Below are 24,597 nucleotides of genomic sequence, written 5' to 3'. Positions count from 1 at the left end.
AAGAGCCGAGACTCGAGAAACAAATAAGAGGCTGGTTGCGAGTGCTATCTGCTGCTGCTGCTAGGCAGGAGAGGAACTAGGTAGAGTACATATTAAGAACAGTTCTGTTTGGCGATGAATTGTCGGGTGGAATTAGTACCATCATCAGCTGTCGTGGTCAACGCCACTTGATCCTGGTCGATGCTCTGGATTCGATTGGCCTCAGCACAAGAGGGATGGATATAGCATCATCGATTCGCTACCCAATTAAATACATACAGACAAGCACTCCAACCATGACACTTCAATCCTAATCCTAATGTCCGGCTAACCAGCAGCCTTTCTTGCCTATCCTTTGTTTCATCTAATCTGCCATGTACACGATCTAAAAAACAGCCCGCACCCTTCTCTCCAATCGCTTGCGAATCGCGCACTGAAACCACAACGGTGACGCCCTCATACACCTGGCGATCCATCCCGCAGATCCAGGCAAGTTGACATGTCCACTCTGGCCAGTCAGCACTTGTTCAACCATCTGGTCGGCCACCGTCTCTGGGTGCAACAGCGGCCCGATCCAGCTATCTTCCGGCGTCAGGTCCTTGATAAGAGTCGTTTGGGCGAATCCCGGTGTGACAAGCACAGTCCGGACTCGAGGAGCTTTATACCGCGTCGCCAATTCCACCGATATCCCCTCGTGGAATGCAATCGACGCCGCTTTGGTAGCCGAGTAATCCACCATGTTCGGGGTGGTGGTGTAACCCGCGTGCGAGGCAACCGTCACCACCATCCCGTGGTTGTTCGCGATCATAGACGGTAGGAATTCGCGGGAAAGCCAGTAGTGCGACATGGTGTTGACCTCGAAGATGAGCCTTGTCTGGGCCTCGGTGGAGTTGAGAAGGGTTCTCCCGCTCATAACACCAGCGTTATTAATGAGAATCGTCGGCTCACCCAGCGTCGCGCGGATGTCCTTTGCAGCAGCGGCGATGGCAGAAGGTGATGTGATATCGCACTGATGGAAATGCACACTCTGAGGGAGCTGCTCCGTAGGCGGCTGGATATCCAGGATAGCAACCTTGATCCCACGCGCACCAAAACGGTCCGCGATCTGCTTTCCAATCCCATTGCTTCCACCCGTCAACACAATCACCTCCCGGGACCAGTCGTACTTGTCCGAGACGCCATTGTTGACGGCACGACGGCTGAGCCATGCATTGAGGCGGCGGCCTACAGCGAGAGGGAGGAGGACCTTGAGTGCCCCTAGAAGTTGTGGATATTGCTGGACGATCTCACTGCCTGCTGTTGTGTATTGTGCACACAGGAAGAGAGGTACGATTTTCCACGGATCGAAGATTGTGGACTGTAAGAATTTGCCAAACACATCGGCAGTGAAGCCTGTCATCTGTTATCATGCAGTTCTTATGCGGGGCTCAGAGACCAAGACAGCGTACCCTCTCGGGAGAACCACTTTGTAACTCCCATTTCTTCGCACCTGGGTATAGATGACTTGGTAAAAGACTCGAAGCAGATAAAAGGGACTTGGCACGTTATATATAGCGCTTTCTCACAGGATTTTGCTGACGTACTCGTGCTTTGTCGGAACAAAGAAAGCTGCGGCGATGCCAAGGGCAAAACAGCACGAGGACGAGCACGCGGACTTGACGTCCTTTATGCACTTCTGGATGGCAGTCAATGACAGTCGACTTGGTTGAAGAGGGTAATCCCAACAGAGATCTCTGGGCCAATTGAGTCGGTATCATCAAAAGCAAATCGTGGCTGTATCGGTGGTATTGTAGAGTATAACAAATATCACACGTATTTCTTTTCAACTCTATCTCCATGCATACTGAATATGGGATTTACTGCACGTGAAGGTTTATTCCGGTCACTTCATACATACAATGACTCGACCTGCCGTCCATCAAACCTTTTCTAACATCTTATAACAACCCTCCAACACCCCCATAACCAAATCCACACAGAAAATACCTCCTATTTCAATCACAATCAAGCAACATCTACAGGGTAAAAATACACACTACAGACCATATCAAGCCCATCACAATCCACGTCGTACAAAACTAGTCCAGACCCGCCCAACAGATAATTACAGCCAGCTAAGCCGAGCTGAACATTCAACTCACCGGTTCTACTGAGCCTTCGTTCAAAAATAGCCCATCTAGGACTATCATCTCAATGTCCCGTGTAAAATATGTACAGGTTGGTGTGGATCTGGCTTATTGAAGTTAAAAAGACTTGGTAATGTATATACGAGGGTATGTACTGTATGTAGAAGATCATCAACTCCACACCATACATCCGGTTGTGGACAGATCACGAGATAAAACTAAGAAGAAATTTATTTTATTTTTTTCATTTGAAAATATTTTTGGCTTTTGTGTGTGTTATCGTCAAGGAAGATTGTTGGCAATTGCGATACAATCTCTGTACGGCCTACTATGAGTATCCCAACTACATCCCAACGAGTTACCTACGCCCAGCCATAACACGATAATAAATCAATCAAATAGGAAACGCATAATACCACTCAGCCCCTTTATACTAAAATTCATCAGTCAGTCCAAGCAGAATAACAATAGCTCATCACTGATGGTATCGTGATAGGCTACCTGACACTTCCTGCACAAGACCTTAAACTATCACCCTAGTGGGATACTAATATAACTGTACTGTGGCTATGCTATGCCCTCTATGATCGATCTATCTCCATCCAGATGCATTCCAGCTGTCTATCTCATCGCTAAATATCCAGCTAATATATAACTGTTGGCGTGAGTTGAATTGAGTGACATCATGTCCGACGCCTTGAGTTGAATCTTTCTTACTACGTTCGGCAATTGGCACGGAGATAACCTGTGTGATCTTCAAGATGATCTTCGACACAATGCCATTGAGCTTTGCTTTTCTGTCCATGGTTGCTTTTTACAGCTTAGATCTGTTGAAAATGGTTGTGCAGGGTACGTGGCTGACGATCATCCGGTAGTTACTAGTTCATTTCGGTTGACCGATCTCTCAGCTTCAAGGTGGGCGGCAAGGTGGACTACGAACTATCTAGCAATATCATGCTGTCTCATTCAATACGCAGTTTCATTGGATCAGTATACGCCAGCAAGGGAACCAGATACAAGCAGTTGGTTAACCTAAAAGAACGAAGTGATACCACCACTCAATACATGCGCTGCCGATACGCTGTAGCATGATGCGCCTGACGGCCGTCCAGAAGAAACTCCCCAAGAATGTGTGTACATGGGAGAACCATCATCCCTGATCCGCTGAAAATGCAACCAACGATCCCTCCCATGCCGAATCCCCGCCTGTCAATCGTGGCAGATGGTAAGTCGCGAAACTCCAGTATGACTCCAAAATATCAAGAAACGGATAGGATACCCAGAAAAGAAACATTTGCAGAACATGGAAATAATAAAGAAAATAAAAAAAAAAACCGCCCCCTTCCATTTGTGCAGACAATCGTTCCAGAATATGCATGGAATCCGATGCAGACAGAAATCGAACAAAAAACGCTGAATACTGCGAACGTCGCAGAGAAAATACAGAGAGCCACCATGCAAGTTGAGTTTATATATATGAAAAGCCATGCCAGCAGTGACCCTGCTGCGTGGCATGCGATGGAGTCCAAAAAAAAAAAAAAAAAAAAAAAAACGAAAATAAAGACGGTCAAAAGAAGCGGTTTATATCACTCTAGGGAAAGAAAAGGGAAAATGTGGAAGAGAAGGGCAGAGATCTCTCTAATAAGAACCATGGCTAATGCATGGCCATGTGATATAAGATCATTCAAAATGGTTCCCCCCATCGGAGCCAGTGCAACGATCAGAGGGGAACGAGGGGCAACTAAAGCCATTCATATTGATGGCTCTGTTGAGAAACTTCCGGCTGGCTCTTGGAAAATCTTTTCGTAGATCTCAGTGAGAATCTTCGCATCTGCGCGCAGACTGGGAGAGATGTATTGGCTCCGGAGAAGGAAGTAGATGGTCCTCTTGAGTAGTCTCTCAAGAACAGTTCGGTCTACCAGTTCCGAGAGGTTGGACATGAATGTGGCAGAGAGAACCAACATGTTACCGAATTGCCTGTGAAGTGGTTAGCACTGGTAAAACACATATTGCTTGATATAGTCACGTACGCATGAGCAGTTCCGAAAATGTTCGTCACTACAGGACGTCCCTCAATACCATCAAATGCCTCCGTACTCAGGATTGCAGAGTCGACGCAGACTTTGCATGCTCTTCGGAGCTTTGTTGGGAGATCCCGGTAATGGTATGCAACCCCAAAGTTTCCATTGGAAGAGGGCGGCTGAGCCCGAGTGCTTGGCCCCATGTCACTCGATAATCGCATCATATTTGTAGCCCGCTGGCTATGTGTCATTGAGGGCGATACTTGCTGCGATTTAGATCCGGACATCGCAGATCCGGTAGGAGAGTCAACGGATGTGGACCGATCGTTCTGACCACCAAAATGCAATGCATGGTAGAGAAGCGGTCTGTGGATAATGTATCGTGCACCATAGTACTTGGCTCGCATCCGTGCCACATTGATCTCCTTAGACGGCGGGTCGGTATCTCTCCATTTCATCACCTCAGGCAAGCTACTTCTCCATAGTTCAAGGTTCATGCTTAGAATTTCCTGAACGTTCGAGGACCAACGATTCTGTCCTACTTCTATAGGAGACAATTAGCAACTCGCCCACAGTGGATAGGGCTAGGCAGAAACTTACTTTCAACCTTGTACAGGTCAGTATGAACCCGATTAAGGACCTTTCTAAGATGGATCTGGGCAGAATAGAAGAACATCATCATAGTGCTCGGTGCACAGATTTCATTCGGGAGACTGAGAGTAAATCGGCCCTTTGGCAAGGAGATGCGAGCCTCCGAGCGGGAAATTCCACTAGCTGGAAGATCGAGTTCCGCCAGAATATCACTGTATCACTTAGTATGGAAGCTACTTGAAATTCACAATCCACTTGGACATACCTTTCAAGCTGCAGACAAGTCCAGTATGCAAAATCATAAAGATCCTTCAGAGGACCATCCTGCATCTGCTCATAACGTTTCCTAAATTTCAGGTCAGAAAAGGCCAAAAAATCGATCCGGGGTAGCGCAGGACGTACGATCTCACGAGCACTTGACAGGCTCTAGCGGCCTGGTAGATCCATCCATGGCTCTGGAAGGGATGTGCCAGCTGTCCTGCGTACAGACCAGCCAACAACGCCGCTTGAACGTGAAGCAGCCCATTCGCACCCTGAAGGCTACCAAGAATCTGTGTCGCATACGCATAGTATGCTAGTCCAGGAATTACATCCAAGTTTCGCAGGTGTCGAGTGTCAGATCCGTCGCGACTTAACGACATCGAGCGCCCAGAGAGACCCTTTCGGCCATCAAGCATTGAGGGGGAAGGGAAGGCGTTGCTAGTCGGTGCGTAAAAGCTTCCTGACTGTGGAATGGCTGGATCAGATCCGGCGGGTGACAGGATGCTATTCGTAGGTGGACCGGGTATTCGCTCTTTCCGGAAGTCGACGGGAGTGTCGCGGACCGGACCTGGGACAGGAAGATCTCGCCATTCACAGATGCTGCCAACGGCGAGAACCAAGAGAATGATAGCATTATCGATTGACTTTTCGATTCGTCGTGTGTAATATCTTTCTGGTTTGGAACCAGGAGATGATTGAACGTCGCACCCGGCTCCTTGCAAGGTCTCGCAAGAGCGCTTCCGTTTCGCGCCCCGCGGGATTTCGCCCGCGTTGCTCATGATCGGGGTCGAACCAGAAGCCTTCTGGGGGCAGTATAGTTTAATGAAAACTTCGATCTTCTTTTCCAACTCATTTTGGTCAAGGAATGGATGAAGCTTTTGAATGTTGTCCATATAACACTGATGGTAGCGGCGCACCGTTTCGGGATCCGTGGTCAACACACCAGATTCCTCGAGACCATTGTCGCGCTTCGGCGGAGGTGCGGCTGCTGGGTTGCTCCAAGGTCCGCTGGGCGAAGCCCCATTATTATAGCTCTCATCCCAGACGGGAGTCGAATTCGACGGTGTCAGCAACATCCCAGTGTCCTCACTTGTATTATCCCCTTCACCCCGACCATACACACGAATCAGACCTCGCTCTTCCTCTAACTTCATCACATAATCCTCGTCGTATTCTCTCGGCCAAAGCAAACTTTTGATTGACGGCCAATGTAGTAACTTATGGGCTGCTGTTGTATGCTCCACGGGAATCGACAACTCTCCATCATCCTCAGCCTTGAGAGATTCCTCGGCGGGTTCAACACCGTCGACATCCTGTCCAACAATAAAAGGAACGTTTTCGTCTTTGGCCTTTGTCTCTCGCAAAGATTCGGGGGCGTCTGGCTTCAGCAGGCGAGCGGATGTCTGTTTCTGCGACGGTGGCCGGGCAGCCTCTTTGGTGGGTATAACCTTGGGTTCTTTAAGCTTGGATTCGGCGGAAAGCAGTCGGCTCAGTTGCGATCCTTGCTCGACCTGAATTGACTGTAATTGTGTCATGCGATCCTCCAGGCGATCCTCCAATTGCTGCATTCGGTCCAAAAGTAGCTGGGTTGCCTTTTCCTGTCTATATTGCCAAAAACACGTTAATTTCGCGTCCACTAAGTCGGGGTTTAGGCAACACGCACTTGTGAGGAGGCACTTCTTTGTAAACACATGTCAAGCCATTCTCCTTGCAGTGGCTACATGCCGGTCGCCCTTCATCACATTTCGCTTTCCTCGCTCGGCATTGGTCGCAGGCCTTCAATCACACGCAAAGACACTAGTGTCAGCCAAATTCCTTCGATGCAATCACTTCCAATGTGTGCCAGAGTTGAATCATGTTTACCTGTTGAGCTCGAGCAGCCTTTCGCTGGCGCATGCCCAAGGCTTGGTTCTGGTAGTAGCCAGCATCGTACGGGGTTGGGGTGTTTGGGATATGCGGGACTGGGGTTGTTGCATACTGCGTAGGCGGGATCGAGTGCGCAGGAAGGGGAGGTTCTCCATTGGGGTGTGGTTCTTGCGGTGGAAAGGACATGCGCGGGCGGAAATCCGGAGGCGCAGAATGGGGAGCAGCCTCATGGGGGGTTCCGTTCATCGGCCGGTAGTTCGGAGGCGGCAACGGATGTTCCGGGGGCGTATGGGTTGGGCCCGGGAGGCTGCTAGGTCGACCGTAGGGGCCGTCGGGAGGCAGTTGCGGCAGTTCTCGGTTCGGCATGATGGAATAATTATGAGAGGGCAAAGGAGGCTGGGGAGGGTTTGACGCCCGCCGTGGTTCCGCGGGGTGGGCATCATAGGCCGAGGGGTATGACGGACGCCATGCAGGCGGAGGCTCATACAAGCCATGTGCGCTGGGCGGACCATGCGATCCCTCGTGCGGTGGTATGCGATGCATCGGAAGGGGAGGAGGACCAGAGTAGGCGGAAGGAGGCTTTGGTTTTTCGTCCGTTGCGATGATTTCCATGATCGTAGGCCCGCTGCTGCGGCCGATGGAAGCAGATCGGCGATAATCCGCGGAAGGTTGACGATTCAGTAATATAGACATACAGTTATGAGGACATGATTAAATGTCCCAGACAAAAAAATCCAGCATAAGAAGAAAAAATAGGGTGGCCAATTGGTATGGCGGGCGTTGGGCACGAGTTGGAGGGAGCTGGAGGAGCTCTAAGGAAATTCCCGAAAGAGGCAATAAGCTGGTGCGTAAAGAAGCGTCTCGTATCGGGGAGTAGAGGAATGGTCAGGTCGAGAATGGAAAAAACGGTCGCACAGGAGGAAAACGAGAGAGAAGCTAGATAAGAAGAAAGATAAGAAAGATGGACCAGAGGAGATAATAGTAAATAATATAAACGAAAGGGAAATCAAGGAAAGAAAGAAGAAAAGCGAAGACGATAGGATAGAACAAAACAGGATAGGATAAGTTCAGTAGGGTCAGTGCAGAACACGAAGAGGTGGAAAAAGCAGCCAGAAAAGAGGGGAGTTGGCTAATCACAAGGAATCGCCAGAAAAGATGAAAAAGCACCGACTAGTACTTTTTTTTTTTTTTTTTTCTTTGGCACGGTTCAAAAGGAACAGGGGGGAGGGGTGTGAGTGCGAGGTAAATTAGAGCCGGAAGAATGACAAAATAGTAGAAGAGGCATGAAATAAAATACGACAGTACGCTGGCTCTGTCTTTTTCTTTTCTTTCTTCTTGGATATTTTTCCTTTTCTTTTCTTTTTTTTTTTTCTTTTTTTCTTCCCCCGATCAATCGGTAGTAAATAGTTAAGCCAAGCTGTCGGGTCGCCCGAGTGCGTAGATCCAAGGGGAAAAGAGAGTTAAAAGAGGAGTCAGATGGATGGGAGACAGGTGGAGATGTGCTGACAGGATGGTAATAAAATGGTAACAACCGTGATCAAGGATGACAACTATCCTGACAACCAAGAGGGGGAGAAGGGAATGAACGATGATGGGTGATGGGTGATGGTGATGGTGATGGTCTGGCGGAGAAGCTAAATGCCCCTCTTTCAAGTGGAGGAACTCACAGGTGATAGTAGTAGAGAGTACGATAGAATGGTTCCTACAGACGAGGAGAGAGAGAGACAAGAATCTCTGCTTCTGGGTCTTTTTTGTTTCTTTTCTTTCTTGGGTGTTTGTTTTCTTAACGCGCGCCACTCCCTGAGAACCCGAAATAAACCAGGTCAAGTCAACAAACCTGGAGAGGCCGGGATTTCCTGGTTATGAGGGATGGGAATGGAGGAAATACAAGCCACCCAAATTGACAGATCTTTTTTCCTTTTGGCGTGTAAGGGTTGTATGTAATAAAAAAAAATAAAAAGGAAAAAATGATAAAATAATAATAAATAAATAAAAAAAAAATTTTAAATGATCAGAAAAAGAAAAAGAAAAGCACTAACACCAAGATAGACAGAGAGCGACAGGTGGAGACGCAAACTGGATCAGTTGGTAGCTCGATGGAGCTGGGCTTATTTGGCTGTGCGGGACGGGCTGAAGGAAGACGAGAAGATAAGAGAGAGAGAGAGAGAGAGGAGAACGAAAAAAGAGAAGAGAAGAGAAGCTTTAAGCTATCCCTATCGATAGTCCAGTACTAGATGGATAATATCTCTGGGCTGGTAAAGGGATCAGACAGAAGATAGAGTGGGACAAGTTACCGTGCCCTTGGATGGAGATAGCCTGATCAGTTTGATTATCTTTCTGTCTCGGAGGCTGGCTTTGCGATAGTCTGACGGACTGAGACTTCCCAGGGAACTTGCGATCGGTGCCCAAAATCCGGAGTCTCTCGGTACTCTGGTTCTTTGGGCGTTTCTATTCTCGTATTGAGGGCAGAGGGACTGAAATATGGATATGGATGGGATATGAGTAGTATGGAGATGGAGATGAAGGACAAGAGGATGATCCGATCAAATCCAATAAAAGAAGGATCCAGAAAAGAACTACGGGACGGAGACAAACTGCCTGTCAAATATGATGTCGAAACGGTTGTTTGAAGAAGGCGAAAAAGGAAAGGGGGGGGGAGAAAAGAAAAAAAGAAAAAAGAAAAGGCAAAATTCCGTTGGAACTGGACTGGGCAGCAGCACGGAAGTTTACAGCTTGTGTACATCTGTTATTGTTGTTGTTGTTGTTATTATTATTATGATAGTGATTATTTTGATTCCTATCCAAGACGCGATTTGAGTTTATCCCATTCCCTTTGTTTGACTGCAAACTGATCTGTATTCTGTAGCAAGGGGTCTCTCTGTCTGTCGATGAGAATAATGTCTGTAGATGAAGTAATGTGGATACAGACAGTCGAAAATCATCCAAGTCAGAGAGGAGACGGTGAATGGACAGTGGACAGACAGATGTAATAGTCGGGCAGATCGCTGGAATAGTGTCTGAAGAAGAAGTGGACAAGCCACATCCACCTGACGCAGCCCGTCTGGGGATGAAATAATCATGATGTTTGACTTTGGGACTTGATGACGGTGTCACATACATATTCTGTCCAGGGGATGAAAACATCGTGTTCCATGGTTACCACTGAATAGTCTGGGTCAGGTACAGATACGTCCCATAGATAATCAGAATATATTTACTATCCAGATATTCTTCCTTAATGTACATACAGACTACAGAGAAGTACGTTACCTAGACATGCTATGGAGTATTGAGGATGAGTATTGTATTCGGATTACCATCGGAAAACACCATCCATGTGCCATACCATACATACACCGTACGGTCGCCACCCCTCGCAGTCCGCACTCAGCAGCCTTTTCCAACGTGGTACAGGAGGGGAAGATCGGGGTGTTTGAGCCTCATCCACAAACAAACAATCTAAAATCACTTTCTTCAGCTCACATCTTTTCGGTCTTCTTTCTTGTCCTGAGAGGCGAATTGATTTTTTGACTCTGGATGATCTTCGCAAGAGAGAGGGCAAAAGTAAAATAAAAAAAAAAGCAAGCAGACAGCTGGCCGCCAACGGGAGTGGAGTCTACACATAATAACCAACCACCTCACCTCCTCTCAAAATTGGGCGTGATTAGTAGCAACACTACGCCAGACTAACTAAGCCGACTACGATGGATAGAGTGTTAGGTAGTCAAGATGCTTTGGTTTCGGAGAAAAGGAGGGGCAAAAGTGGATGGTCGGCAGGTCGTGATGGATCAACTATTCCGACTACTTAATCTGCTCAGATGGATTGCCAACCACCAGCCGCCTGACCTCCAGAAATCCAGAGGGGTTGTTTTCTATGATGTAGGATTAGGATTCCTCTTTTTTCTCTAACTATCCACAATCCACATGTTTTTTTTCAGTTCCACCCCGTCTTCTCCGTTCCCTCACTTCTGACGTCCTCACTTCCTCTCCAGAAAACCCCGAAAATCATGCTCGAATTCTTCTCCCGTGTCGATCCACGGTTACCATGATCCCGTCTCCTGGAATCATCCGTCGGGTGGCGGCATAAAATTCAAATCAAATCATGGAGACTTAAGGTAACTTGGTGTGGTGAAATGTTCGCTGGATCTTACACACACACACACACACACACACACACACACACACACACCCGAAGACTCATCTGAAAAATCCGGAGTCAACATGTTGTGTCATGGAGAATGCATATCTCTCAGCCAGTGGATTGGATTGACTCGCTTAGGCCCCTGAATCACCTGCAAGGTCGGGTCTACCGATACAGGTCTGTCTATGTCTGTATGCTGGTAAGCTGAGGGTGTACATGTACACAGACACACACACACTGCAAGGGATGGATAGCCCTGCACAGATCACATGTTCCATCCATGAGGGGATATGCCAGTATGTCCCTGGTCGTGTCACTCGAAATGCTCATGGATGCCATGGTAAAGGTAGCATTCAAAGGAAATCAAGGCTGTCTTACAGGGCAACCAGTAGGTAGGAAACTGCATATTTCTCCATGCTGGCTCAAGGCAAAATCGTCACGAGCCAATATTCCCATGTATGTACATCATGCGGTGTACAGGCTATCTGATCCCATGGAGTACACCGTATCTTCACGCCATCAGTAATATCCATCCTTGACGATATTATTAGCCGATTAATCCTTGTTCCATATGTATAATAACCGCCAACTATACACCGCAACACAGGGTTGCATACCTGGTAGCCATAAGGCTACCATACTACAGTACAATGAGTAATACGAATACAACCAGTAACCATCCTACGTACAGTCGTACACTATTACTCCATACAGAGTACTCCATAACTCATAGGTTAACACCTCCTGAATCCAAAAACTAAAGCTGAATGTCAAAGTGAGGCGAATATTCCAATTCTCCAATGACAGCGGGGCAGCCCGCTTTCTCCGACTCCGGACGCGTTGACGGGGGATCGTGATAAAGGAGGTTGGGAGATCATCAGCGGATGAGTGGATATTGAGCTGAATACAACGACACAGAGTATATTATTGAACTATAGACAGTAGCCAGTACATGGTTAATTACGTCGGAGGACACCGTACTGAAGTTGATTAAGGCTGATTCGCAGACAATGCAGACGCCATCAAACTGGTGATACTTAATCGACCACTATGAAACCAGATCATCCTGGGGAATGGCAAATAGCATTGCAGAAATGGACACGGAGTTGCATACTCTATGTGGTAGTTTTGATCGACGCGTGACACTGAATACAAGTGCAGTATAGGTACAGGATACTATACAGAACAGTATGTTTCTAAGTTCTCTCATAAGGCAACGTATTCTATACGCACCGTTGTCCATAAGGCATTGACTAGTTGATAATGATATCTGATGAACATGGCTCGAGTACGTGCTTGGACCGTGGAGTGGTCCATGTGCTAACTGTCTTTTGATATCAGCATATCTTCTACAGTATCATTTGAAGCCATATTCAATACATTAGACTCCTTACTCCGATGGAATCGGTCTGTCTTGAAATCGATACGATCGTGGTCTGATTCTACAGAGCCATAGAAGGTAACCGCATATTAGATCGATCGTGCATGTGAGACTGGCATGAAGAACTGGAGAAGTGTGGAATCAAGTAAGCCAGAGACAGATGCAGTCAGGGGTTTACTTTGATATCAGACTAGTCAGGAGGCAACTGATCTATCGACAATTGCAGGCGTACTTTATACTTGTGTGCAGAGATAGCGTAAGACAACACCATCAGTCTAGACCATGGAGGATGTTCCATACAGAAGTACTACTATTCAAAACTAACAGCTTCATTTATTGTCAATCCGTCCATGCATTCATCCCACGGGCCTGGTTAATGGGACCGGGAGGCTTAAACATGCTTTCGGGGAGGTTGGGAAATGGGTCGCATCGACATGACAGCGCGGGGTCCAAAACTGTCGACATTTCTGTTTCTTCCGTATGGAGTAACAGAGTAACACTTCATCATAAATCATCATTCCAAGATCAGGTTTGGGGGCCTCGGCAATCATCTTTTCTTTTTCTGGAACTTGCTGATCTATCACATTTCCACCGGTCTGGAACCTCCCTTTTTCTTTTTCTTTTTTTATTTCCGCACACACAACCCATCGTGGTCGCACCGAGTATCTCCGCGAGGGATTTAGTAGGGATTTGGCAGGGATGTTGTGCAGGAGAAGAAAATACAATAAACGATGATGATAATAAATGACTCCACGGAGGATATGCCTAGATGGGATGGGTTGATTGTTGTGGATGGGCAACTGTCATGCAATCGGGATGATTTACAGCGGTCCACCGGATTGTATACATATGCCATACGTACGCCTTATTGCCTACGTTATTCCAACTACTTTAGCTTGTCTTTGATATGAATTCACCAGCGAATTGATTATACAGAACAGAATGGCATTGACAGCTATGACTGCAGCAGGCAAGATTTGGCAACTGTGACAGGGTTGAATGCAACCGTCCAAACCAGCCATCCAATAATGGCTGCGAGATGAACGGACAGCAAAAGTGATCAGCATTATGTGGACAAAGCGTTGCGAGACCTGTCATGGCCAAGATGAGGTTTATGCTTTTGTCCAGTTATGCTGTTTTGCGCACTGATGAAACGCTCGTTGCAGTACCTACTTGGTCTTTGTATGGAGACAATGCTTCGTTAATCAATGCCGTTGTCTTGATAAACGATGAAATCCTGGATAAAACCATGATATCAAAAGTACTTCCCCTGATCATCGACATACGATCCCCCTAAAGTAAAAAAAAAAATTAATAAAAAAATTAAAAAAAAAAACCTCTCCTTGAAATAATTCGGATACATTCTCCGACTCCATGGCTATCCAATCCAGATACTTTCTATATCGGTGCGTCTCCAGCATCGGCTGCCATCTGCCGATCAGAGCTTCACTTTTCCCCCTGCTGTGACTGGCTGCCTCAGTTCTGATGAGGCTGACGTATTCACAACATACATACATATGAATATTGACTATCGAGTCAGCTGTGGCCCCCCCTTCCTCCTACTCCATGGTTTCTTCTTTCTATAGTCACTCCGTATAGTTCTATAACTCGTCCATGGCGTTGGGTAAACGGCCCGCACCGCATCCGGGGGCGAGGAAAAAGAAGCAATTGTCCTCCGTATAGCATCAAGTAAAAGTACTGTATGTATTGACGATTTTGCAATTTCACCTCTCATTACACAGCAAGTGATATTTCACAACTCAAATCCAAACAGGATTTATCCATGTCGCATGCATCTCGTTCTGGTTCATAGAATCTCACCCATCATCCCCATCTCCCCTCAAGCTTTGTCCCTCGCGTTATACACCCATTCATGGCTATTCTGTCGTACAGATCGGGGCACTCTCGCGCCCTTGGTTGGGTGAGTCTTTTATATATCTTCCGTATTTATACATAATTCATCTTTATATATCCATCTATTATTGTTATTCTATATATCTTTTGTCTCTATGTATATAAAACCCAAAACCCCCGCATCAATAATCGACTCATCTATTTGAAATCATTCATTTGCCTTCTTCCCTTTTCCTCTTTCTCTCTCTCCCTCTCTTTCCACCCCTCCATCTACTAGTCAGGCAGCCTTCTATCTAAAATCTAATCGTATCACACTCAGATGCACCAATCAATTATCCCGGATCTCTTCCATCTAGCTTACCGTTCCCGTCGCGACATCGCATGCCTCTTCCGATAGTCTGGTATTGGCGGCACACCCCCTCCACCCAGAATCTGGTCCCGACTCGTATGTATGCAATGGTGCAATCCAGCTATCTATGCATGTACTTGGACTTGGACCATGCGTACATGTCATATTGGCTGTTGGCGTATCATCCAGTTGTGGGTGACTGGGTGTGGAGGCTCGGCCACGGTGTTATTTGAAATTATGAATCCTTCAGAGGGGGTCGTAATATAATCCTACCGTGAAAGTAAAAATTTGTTTTCTTTTCTTTTTATTTTTGCTCCCTCGGCATGTGATAATGAATGGTATTGTTCTTGGTTAATGGTTACCTGCTATTCTATCCATCCAATCAAGGTGATTATCTTAATATATCCAAGGATTAGGTATATACGTGTAACTATCGAATAATATCACGTTCAAGGCTTTCGCACGGAGTGATGGAATATTCCCCAGACACCTTCGAATGCTTCAATACGGTCTTTCACATCAAACAGATTATACCATCGTGTCCGGCGCAACTTCAATACATGCCATGGCTGGTCTGGTACGTCGGACACTGCCGGGAAGTCGCTACTCCCTGTAGTAACTATATCAAGATATCGACGGTGGACTCGTAAATGCAGAATCGCAAGGTGGTGGTTGATAGATGACAGCATATATATCTAATTCCATGTTAGTCATTCCTCTTTCCTGGTCTTGCAGGTAGCTTACATCGTCAAATGCACTCTCCCGGTTCTTCCCAAGCTGAATATATCGCATTCTCCTATCCCACAGACTGGGTCCGGGTTGGACAAGCTTCCACTTTTCATTGTTTGTCAGTTTCCGAGGAGCCCCCGGTCGACGCGATGCCGTAAAGGGATGGTCGAATTTGGAGCGTTTGCGCGCCTTCATAGTCTCCGCCGTAGGTTTGTCCTCCTCATTGCTGGTCTCTTCCTCCATTCCATCGTTTGGTGCACCACCCCATCGAGGTGTCGTCGTCCACCACTGGCCCTCACCCGGTCTGACTTCAGTCGAGCCCTCTCGTGCTCGTTCTTGTGCTGCCAGAAGCATACCGCCAACTTCACGGTAGATATCGCTAATCTCTCCTATCCCTGAGCCAGGGGCTTCCTCTGGTCCGCGGAATGATGTCTCAGTCCGACATTGTGCAACTAAAATAGGTCCTTCCATGATGCCACTTCGAGCCAGCTGTCGGTCCTTGGGGGATCGAGCGGAGAAAAAGGAATGTCGAACGGGGAACAGCATGGACTTGACGGTCAGTCTCGGGGGAATCATTGGAACTGTGACCTGGCACCCAAAAGGCCAGGCAGCCATTTCGGCAAATGCCCGGATAGTTTCGTCACGGGCATCCTCTGGCATTTCGCTACCGGTGCCGTGACGGCGTCCAGTATACACAGCAACTGATGGCCGTCCTGATTCTTCCTCGGGCTGAGGTTTGTCACCAGCGGCTTGTGTGGCTGGAGGATTGTCAACCTCCATGGACGTGTCTGATTTCTCAGCTCCTTTGGAAGCCTGGATTTGGTCATCTACCTGCATCTTGTCCCCCGTTTCCTCATCTGGCGTTTGTCGTGGTGTGGCAGGGCGTTCGTAGTAATTATCCAGGCTAGTGTCCCAATACTGCGCCATTCGTTCCAGTCCTGTCCAGAATTTTCTCGTTTGGGTCACTCGAACCCGTTGACGACCCTCGCGAGGGGCCAACCTCCCAACCTCTCGAAACGCATCATCATTGTCCAACAACAGTTCATTTTTCACAACCTCAAACCTCTCATTTGATGGATATGGGTTTTGGTTTTCCATCAGAATCGGCTCATCTGCAGGATCCCTGGGAGGAGCATTTTCCCACGGCAACGGCGGAGATGAACCCTGGCAGGCCTCTGGAACGATATGCGAAGCAGGAATATCCGATTCCACTTTGAGATTAAGAGACCTGAATCTTTCTGCGGAGATATCCTGGGGCCTTTTGATCGAGGCTAGATCGTGATATAGGTCATCCAAGGTGCATTCGGCTTCATTTTCGGTGGCATCCAAGAGGTTGTATACAGGGAAATCAAGCGGCGTCGCAGCAGATGGGGGCTGACGTTCCTTGTCGGGCTCGGTGCCCACCGAAGGCGCGCCTATAATTATCAGTTGCTTGTTTCAATATCTTTATCCGGTGATTTTATGAAGCGCGAGGTCGCAGGCTAACCTGGGAGCAAGCATCACCAAGAACAGCGAGGATTTTCAGCGAAAACCACCAGACCAGTTGCGAAGTAGCTCTAAGAGTTCCAGTCTGGAAAGTTCGCCTAGCAAAAAAGCATGAGGGGATATGGTTTAGGAACGTAGAGCAAACCCCCGGAGGTCTCCGCGCCTAATCTGCAAAGGCCATAGGGTAGATATTATCATTCATCTCATGCTTTTCAGTAATGAATCATGGTCATTACAAGCGAGGGTAAATTGAAAATCATGGAATAAAATGACAACATAGCCCATGGCTGACACGGGCGGGTAGCAGGTGGATTGGAAGAGGGGAGTCCTTACTCAGCGTAGCAGCCCAAGCGCCAAACATGATCCGATGTCTTCAATAGACAAAACTCTTGATCACAGTAAATTGCTCAAGATGAAGGCAGGTAAGTAAAGAGATGGGGAGCAGGTGATCATGTGCTTGTGCTCTGAGCTTGGAGTGGCTGAGGGGTAAACGTTAAGACGGGATGCGAAGAGTCGGAGAAGATTTCCTGAGCCAGCCAAGGAAATACACTAATATGCGAGATGTTGAGTGTTGAAAAAAAAGGAAGAGAGACAGAAACCGAAGAGCAAAGCAGCAAAAATGGTATGTTGACAGTACTTTGACGATGACCTGATTCCGATCATTTGCAGTTGTTGTTGTTCTTCTGATGGAGTCAAACGTTTTCTTTTAGGGGACTTTTTGGGTTCCAGCGGGACTCGCATCGGGCCGTGCGTATTTACTATGAAGTGCTACTGGACAATGCAAGAACATATTCTGATGTATTGTTTTGTTTTGAAAGGCACAGTAAATGCAAATCACCAGGATGTATTGATAAAACCCAGCCTGTCAAAATACTCTGTACCGTAGTCATGTACACATCGTTGTAAGAGCATTCTTGACTAGTCAGAGGTGGGGTATCTGCCACTCCAGCTAATAATGAGGCGATCGCTCTACCCATTAGAATTAAATAGACAAACCCTACCGCTGAACCCTATTCCAAATACTGATCCAAGCTCGGAGACGCTGCACTCACCACTCGCTTATTTCTGCATTTTTGAGGCTGTATTATTGCTGTGATTAATGCGCTTGTCATGATTGTCGATGCACGTGACACCCAATGGAGACAGTCGGACCGAACACACCTGAGTCAGCGGAATACCATCACATGATATCACATGACACTATACCACGCCTTTCCCCATACGGCAATGCCTCCTCATCTGGCGCTTCAACCAACTCTCGACTGCTGCTTTGCTATCTGTCTGAAACCGCCATCTCCCCAAAGATTGGTCGAAACGAGAATCATGGTTCATTGCTATACAGAAGTACTAACCGCCATGTGAAGTTTATGTTTCTGGGCGCCCACATAGCCAATATGCGCCCGTTCTCTGTCGCTTCCCCCTCTGACGGTCGATCACACCTGGGGGCTTCTGGCAGGGGCTGTCCTGACTGGTGTGTCCCAAAGTACTACATACCAGGCCATCACATCCATTTCGGAAAAGGGATTGGATAGTCTCAATGGCATTTGTTTCATCTTCGGCTTGGTGCGTGCTCAAGTCTTCAGATACCAGAGGGGAAACAGCCCCTACAATCATGATAATATTATGGTGATAGTTCTCCGCACTTAGGAGAAGCGCCTGAGACGACAACTCGAATGATCCTAATCACTCGGGGTCAGCCTGAGCACTTTTTTCTTTTCTCTCTTTTTCTCTCTTTCGATGAATCATTTTTTATTTATTCTCATGACTGTCGATAATGATAATTCAAACCTGTTTTCTTCTTTGTCAGATGTGATACAATCAATCCACATGGGTTTCCTATATGCTCCATCTGCCTCACACCACTCCAATCCTGAAACAGAAGAATTCAACTCGGGCCAACGCCTCTGACGACTATTGTCATGGATCAGTTCGGTTGTGCTCTGTCTCTTCTCACCATTATTTGACCTAGAGAAACGAAAAAATGAGGGTCTAGAATGCTGTCAAACTCTTCGATCGTCCACACTGGTTTATTCCCTTGGTTCATAGTCCATTCTCATCCCTGCCCATCAGCGGCACCTTCGACCCTGCAATATCTATCCATATTTCCCATATACTTGCCCTCGATGCAATAGACTCGAGTGTCGTCTCGGTTTCCTATTCTAGTACTGTCATTGCAGCCGTCATACAGCCTGCGGGCTTGGCGAGATGTCAGATCCATCTATCATCTTCTTCAAGGGCTTGAAATGCACCAAAGTCCCTCGAATATCACCCGTGGCAGCGACGACACGTTCATCCTCCGGCTCTTCAGCTCTTCCCGTTGAGCCAATTCCCATCACAGCTTCCTCGGCGTCGAATATCACATTACAAACACCTGTGTCAACCTCTGATCCGACTTCATTTATTGAGACTTCGTTATCCACGAGTTCTTCGACATTAGAAAGGCCTTTAAATACATCAACAACATCATCTCTGACCCAACAAAATACAATCAGTACAACGTCAGCACCGCCTCTGACTACTTCGTCTACTACATTCACAACCACACCTACAGCCACATCAATTCATGAGCCTTATTCTCCATCAGAATCACGGAACTCGTCCAGCTCTAGCATTCTGGTGTCTTCCGGTAGCATTGAACACCCTTCCCCGCTGCTCATTTCAATTACAACAGAGTCGAAGTCAGTGTCGTCGAGTTTAGGAACACACAGGGTCTTTTCTACCAATTCGCCAACGGCAACAGGACATGTTGCCGGAGCCAATCCATCGAAAACTCCGTCAGATGGACTAGGGTATAGTAACTCGAATAATACTCTTCGCACTGTTCTCGGCAGCGTTCTGGGTGCGCTGGCTTTTTTCGCACTCATACTTTTGGCATGCTTCCTTGTGTATCGTCACAGGCGGCGAAAATCTCGCAGCACCGCAAACTTAGGTGGCAGTGAGACACTGCTACTGAATGGTCGAGGTTCTGCGGCTTCTTCAGCTATGACACATGGGCGCTGCCAGTCGGATACCTCTTCCCACTCTACTCGTTCATCTATGCATTCGCATATGCGTAATTTCTCCGGGGCGCCGGCGCCACCCAGGTCAGCTCGAGTCGAAAATCCCTTCTCCGACATGCAAGAGATACAACATGAAAAATTCGGTCCTCATGGCATGTTTGGTACAGTTCAAGATCCGTTCGCCGATCCAGAGCCCAACAGGGGGCCACCATCCATGAGGCAGGCTTCTCTATCTGAACCAAGGCTTCAGCCAATCCAAAAGATGGTGACAACAATCTCTGGTCTGCAATTCAGTTCAGATCAGGCGTCTCTGTGCAGCAGTGACCAGAGCTATGGTAGCACCATTATTCTCCCCGGAAGAAGCAGCTTAGGGAGCCTTCAAGGGGCTCGCTATCAACTTTCAATCTCGGAACCGAGGTCAGCTAGACAGCGCGACTCGTTTGCGCGGGTTAGCACACGAAGTGATCCATTTGATTTGGAACTTCCTCAGAGCGCAATGCAGAGAGACACTTATTTTCCAATCAGAGAGGACCGGGTATAGCTACCAGGCAACAACCGCTGTCTTGTTTGACTGTAACTTCAAGGTGGAACTACCTGTTTGTGGTCATAAATGATATGCAATACGAGATATGAGCCATGAGGATTTCATGCGTGGTTACGCGTACCTATATGTTGGGGCTTTATGGGTGGAACTCTGCTTTTATAGACCAACTGGTTTGGTATAATAATTGTAGGGATTATTATTGTCTAGTATTTTATGCAAAAGAATTTATAATGGTATTTGGTTAGAAATCTTCAAATGTAATATCTCCTCTCAGATACCTGAGACTTTCTAGAAGATTTACCAGTCCTCTATATAGATTAAAAATCTTCGCAACATGTTGACCTATAACAAGGACACCCACAAGGTGAACGATATAGCAAAGTTAGTAGGCTAGAGATCTTGAATAGGAGTATGAAAATACAAGTTGCTTGAAATGTATACCGTTGCGGTAATATCTAATTCGTGATACTGTGGTTCGTCTGCAGATTTCACAAGAACTGCATGTAAGTGTAGATATACTCGTGATCGATATGTTGTCATCCACTCAAAATATATTTCCACTATGATGCAAGGGGAATCACATCAACCCACAGAAAATAAAACACAACCATATAAAAAAAAATGAAATCCAATAATTGATGAATGGAACATGGTAATAAAAGGCCCCTGGATTATTATATAGAGCTATTTTTGTTGAGGAATTTACATTATATCTTGGTGCATCCCCCCGCGCGATAAAAGACTTGCAGATTCCAGGCTACAATTCTAAGACTACACCCCACTTAGGTTGGAGATGAACGTTCCTTAAAACCGTTGATTACTAGGTAGTGATACCGTAAAGCATACTCCGTATAAGACTCATAAGTCGACTGAACAATCACATTACAAACCGAGATGATCCTAGTGTGATATTCAGTAGTAAGACGTTACGACATTAAGTAGAAAACAGCCTGAGATGGACCAAGGAAGGTTGAAAGGAAAAACATCCGGGACTTGGTTGGGATGGTTGGATGGAAGCAGGAGAAATGCAATAAATCAAAGTTTCATATCACACAGAGCGCCATGCCATTTGACTTGTTTTAATTTTTTGATGTTCTTTTTCTGTCGGTCATGAAAAGAAAAAGAAACGCATTTTTTGCTGTTTCCGACCCTCCCCGGATTGCCAGGTTCCCGATATAAAAGCCGTCCCGGACGAAATTCAAGCCATCGAGGCAGACCGGGAGAGAAAAACAATATGGCCGACCTGTTACCCTCTGGCTGATTGATTCCTCCCGAGTTCAACCTCCGCACCGCCAAAAAACATCAAAGGATTTTTACTCCTGCTCGCCAGCGGCCAGAGCGTTGCGCTTAGCCTCAACACGCTCCTGTCTCCGCTCACGGAGGGCCTTGTTCTTAGCACGCTTGGCGTCCATCTCCTCCTTGAGAACACGTTCACGGGCTCTCTCAGCCTTGGCCTTCTGGATCTGTTTCGGGGAAAGATATCAAGTCAGCTCGCAAGTTCCATCACGATGATTATATATTGTTGCCGCAATGCCCCTCAGTGGGGCAATGTTTTCGATGACATCCGAGATATTGGTGACCAAGAACTTACGTGTTCAACGAGAGCACGCTTGTGCTTGAAGGTGTTACCCTTGCTCAGGTGGTAGAGCTCGTGGTAGAGGTGCTTGTCGATCTTGCCAGAGGCACGGTAGCGGACAAGGAGGCGACGGAGGACACGCATGCGGCGCATCCAGAGGAGCTCGCTAAAGACAATCCATCAGCAAAACGGTTCCCTCACAGTAGCATATCCCGAGCCACCCGTGGATGGGAGTAGAATGACGAGCGAAAAGGTGTCGATTAGGCGTGTCCATACCTGGGCATACGAGCGTCCTTGGTACCCTTGCGCTTACCCAGACCTCTGTGTCTACCGATTCTGCGGGCTGCGTTGAGCTCACGGGCACGAGAGCGGGAGTGCATGGTGACGGGCTTGCGGATGATGAGGCCATCGCTGACGAGCTTGCGGACGGTCTGACGGGAGTTGGCGTTGGAGATTTCGCTCATCTCATTGGGGTCGAGCCAAATCTTGCGCTTGCCGCAGCCCACCACGGACGCGGCGAGGCGCTTCTGGGTGCGAAGGTTGACCCTGTTGAGCAAAAACACTCGGTCAGCATGAGGCCAAAATCGGGAGACCTGGAGAAAAAATGGTGCCACAGGTCGTTCGGAGGGGCATGATCATGGGAAGAAAAAAGCTCCAAGAGCAGTATTTCCCCCTCAATGAACAATTTCGGATTCTGGAGATGAAACTCACATCTTGATGTCGGCGTGTCGACGGTCGTTGGCGGATGATGTTCGTTGCACTCGTCGACGGGTAGAATTCCCAGGTGAGGAGTTTGAGATACGGCGGATGATTAGCTAAGCGACTGTGCTGCTAAGCGAGAGGGTCCACCCTAGGGTTTGTGCCCCAGACGCTTGTCCCGACCGGGGAAGATGTCAAGAGCCTCAAGAAGACCATAGTTAAAGAGTATTTAATTGGCAATTATTCCATTTCTCGGGAAAAGTAATTGCAAGTACTGAACTGGAAATCATAAACAAATACATTATATTTCTTCATCTTCCTTGCGTCTTTTGCTGGCTCTCTTGATCGTACTCTGTATTAGCTGTTTGATGCTTTCGCTTACTTCCAATGTCACATGATCTCCATAGGTCTAGGGCATCGCGTCATCGTCATGATCGCCTGGGGATAATGACATAGAAACATCTAAGAATGTCATATGTTCATTGGTGATGTAAACAAAAGGAACGTGAAATTAATTCAACATATCATGAAAACGGACTTTTTGTATAGAAAAGATATACACAAGTGGAAAAGAGGTAGTATAGATCTAGCTCATGCAGAACAATAATCACTCCTCGAATGAACCTTCTCCAAGATCGACCTTTCCAATACTCCACAATTCCTTCTCATCATCAACCTCGTCATTGGATAGACCCAATCCTCCTTGTCCACCTTCGGCTTCCCTTCGTTCTCTGGCCTGGTTGGCAAGACGGATCGCAACACGCTTGAAGTAATCGGACATGCTCCGCTTCGGTCCAGGTGGAAGCTCCGCACCAGGTCCAGCCATATACTTCTCGAAAACGGCACCCTCAGACTCAACTACGGAGAATATTCCCAAGAAAGCTGCTTCTGCTGCCAACTTAACAGGGATCACCATGTCACGAACGCTGGCGAAGATTGGTGGTGCAAGCAAAGCAAGATGGGGACGAGTCATTTCGGGATGAAGGCGGCTGACAGTTCGCACGACCACCAAAGCCAAGCGACGGGTGTCAGATGGCGTGCCTGGTGAAATACAAGCCGATAAGGCCTCAAATATAGCCTTGCTGGCCTCAAAGCCACGGCCTTCATTTTCCGTCAGAAGATACTTTCCTGCCGCGAGGACGCTGTTGTCGGCAATAAAGGGCTACCTCTGAATTAGCGTCAAACTGTAGACTGAAAAAGTAATCAGAAACTTACATCCTTGTTAGAAATACCCTGGCATATGATGGAGTGCGTTTCAGCCTCGAAATGTTCAGTCAAAGAAGATGGTGACTCGACAAGCAAGGAGTTGAGCCCAAGGATTGATGCGTGCGTGAAATGCGTTGTGAGAGCGCGGTTTCTTAAGTTCCGTTAGTTTTATTTCAAGAAATTCAAGGTAGAGAGGGCATACTTGATAAGCGGGCCTGCAGTCGCTGCAGGAAGAACCTTCACAAGCGCACCGAGCAATTTGGCATTGGTAATAGCCACAGTATCTATTTGTGAAATTAGAAAGAGAAAAATTTAATGAAGGACTTAGTATGAACTAACCGGTCTGGTCACTAGCATCGTCGTCGATGAGACCGAGGATGGCGTTCTTTGAGGCCTCGCTCATGTTACCACCGGCCTTACCAACCACTTCTTGAAGGGCCTTCATCATAGCATTCTTCACGCCGATATCGGCTGTCTTCGATCCAGCAATAAGCTCTATTATAACGATTAGTACTGTATGTCTTTGTATTCCAATTGTCTTGACTTACCTGCAATGAGGGGATCAACCCTTGGAGTCAAGGTGATCAAGATTCCAAGACCCTTAGCAGCTCTGTTACGAAGAGTCTCACTGGATGTATCTGCCAAGCCTCGCGCAAATGTGCGCTGAAGCTGAGGCAGGAAAGGCTTGACAGCGAGCGGAATCTTCTCCAGAAGTTTATTGAGCGTGAGGAAGATGGCACCTGATCGATTCTGTTAGCCTCATGACCGGAGGGAAAAAAAAAAAAAAAAA

The 24,597-nt window shown here is 47.2% G+C and overlaps 8 protein-coding genes across 8 annotated transcripts; 3 read left to right on the top strand and 5 right to left on the bottom strand.

Moving 5' to 3' along the window:
* Positions 1-169: 169 nt before the first annotated feature.
* ASPWEDRAFT_44735 (SDR family oxidoreductase) lies at positions 170-1,749 on the bottom strand. The gene has a single exon (XM_040836334.1). It carries the CDS (start codon positions 1,376-1,378, stop codon positions 365-367), a length of 1,014 nt encoding a protein of 337 aa, XP_040684429.1. The 5' UTR covers positions 1,379-1,749; the 3' UTR covers positions 170-364.
* Positions 1,750-3,136: 1,387 nt separating this feature from the next.
* Positions 3,137-3,651, top strand: ASPWEDRAFT_44734 (uncharacterized protein; the record flags this gene model as incomplete). The annotated part of the gene is made up of 1 exon (XM_040836333.1): positions 3,137-3,651. A coding segment is annotated over exon 1 (338 nt), but the record flags the coding sequence as incomplete, so codon positions are not given.
* Positions 3,652-3,856: 205 nt separating this feature from the next.
* Positions 3,857-7,537, bottom strand: ASPWEDRAFT_54140 (uncharacterized protein; the record flags this gene model as incomplete). Its single annotated transcript, XM_040838016.1, has 7 exons — positions 3,857-4,082; positions 4,136-4,670; positions 4,727-4,929; positions 4,983-5,063; positions 5,120-6,580; positions 6,642-6,754; positions 6,842-7,537. 7 exons carry the CDS (start codon positions 7,535-7,537, stop codon positions 3,857-3,859), a joined length of 3,315 nt encoding a protein of 1,104 aa, XP_040684427.1.
* Positions 7,538-7,704: 167 nt separating this feature from the next.
* On the top strand, positions 7,705-8,813 carry ASPWEDRAFT_44733 (uncharacterized protein). Its single transcript, XM_040836332.1, has 2 exons — positions 7,705-7,780; positions 8,512-8,813. Exons 1-2 carry the CDS (start codon positions 7,741-7,743, stop codon positions 8,646-8,648), a joined length of 177 nt encoding a protein of 58 aa, XP_040684426.1. The 5' UTR covers positions 7,705-7,740; the 3' UTR covers positions 8,649-8,813.
* A 4,372-nt stretch (positions 8,814-13,185) lies between these two features.
* Positions 13,186-13,552, bottom strand: ASPWEDRAFT_670703 (uncharacterized protein). Its single transcript, XM_040838883.1, has one exon. It carries the CDS (start codon positions 13,462-13,464, stop codon positions 13,258-13,260), a length of 207 nt encoding a protein of 68 aa, XP_040684425.1. The 5' UTR covers positions 13,465-13,552; the 3' UTR covers positions 13,186-13,257.
* A 1,466-nt stretch (positions 13,553-15,018) lies between these two features.
* ASPWEDRAFT_31468 (uncharacterized protein) lies at positions 15,019-17,144 on the bottom strand (the record flags this gene model as incomplete). The annotated part of the gene is made up of 3 exons (XM_040833552.1): positions 15,019-15,264; positions 15,314-16,713; positions 17,117-17,144. 3 exons carry the CDS (start codon positions 17,142-17,144, stop codon positions 15,019-15,021), a joined length of 1,674 nt encoding a protein of 557 aa, XP_040684424.1.
* Positions 17,145-18,651: 1,507 nt separating this feature from the next.
* ASPWEDRAFT_670697 (uncharacterized protein) lies at positions 18,652-20,718 on the top strand. Its single transcript, XM_040838882.1, has one exon. The coding sequence runs from the start codon at positions 18,989-18,991 to the stop codon at positions 20,321-20,323; it is 1,335 nt and encodes a 444-aa protein (XP_040684423.1). The 5' UTR covers positions 18,652-18,988; the 3' UTR covers positions 20,324-20,718.
* A 741-nt stretch (positions 20,719-21,459) lies between these two features.
* ASPWEDRAFT_140488 (60S ribosomal protein eL19) lies at positions 21,460-22,652 on the bottom strand. The gene is made up of 4 exons (XM_040829403.1): positions 22,614-22,652; positions 22,179-22,448; positions 21,918-22,068; positions 21,460-21,789 (listed from the first exon to the last, which is right to left on the bottom strand). Coding segments are annotated over exons 1-4 (573 nt in total). The 5' UTR covers positions 22,616-22,652; the 3' UTR covers positions 21,460-21,639.
* Between the last annotated feature and the right edge of the window lie 1,945 nt (positions 22,653-24,597).

This window comes from Aspergillus wentii (genome assembly GCF_001890725.1).
Source record: "Aspergillus wentii DTO 134E9 unplaced genomic scaffold ASPWEscaffold_8, whole genome shotgun sequence".
NCBI classification, from domain to species: domain Eukaryota; kingdom Fungi; phylum Ascomycota; class Eurotiomycetes; order Eurotiales; family Aspergillaceae; genus Aspergillus; species Aspergillus wentii.
This window is presented reverse-complemented; position numbering and strand designations above follow the sequence as displayed.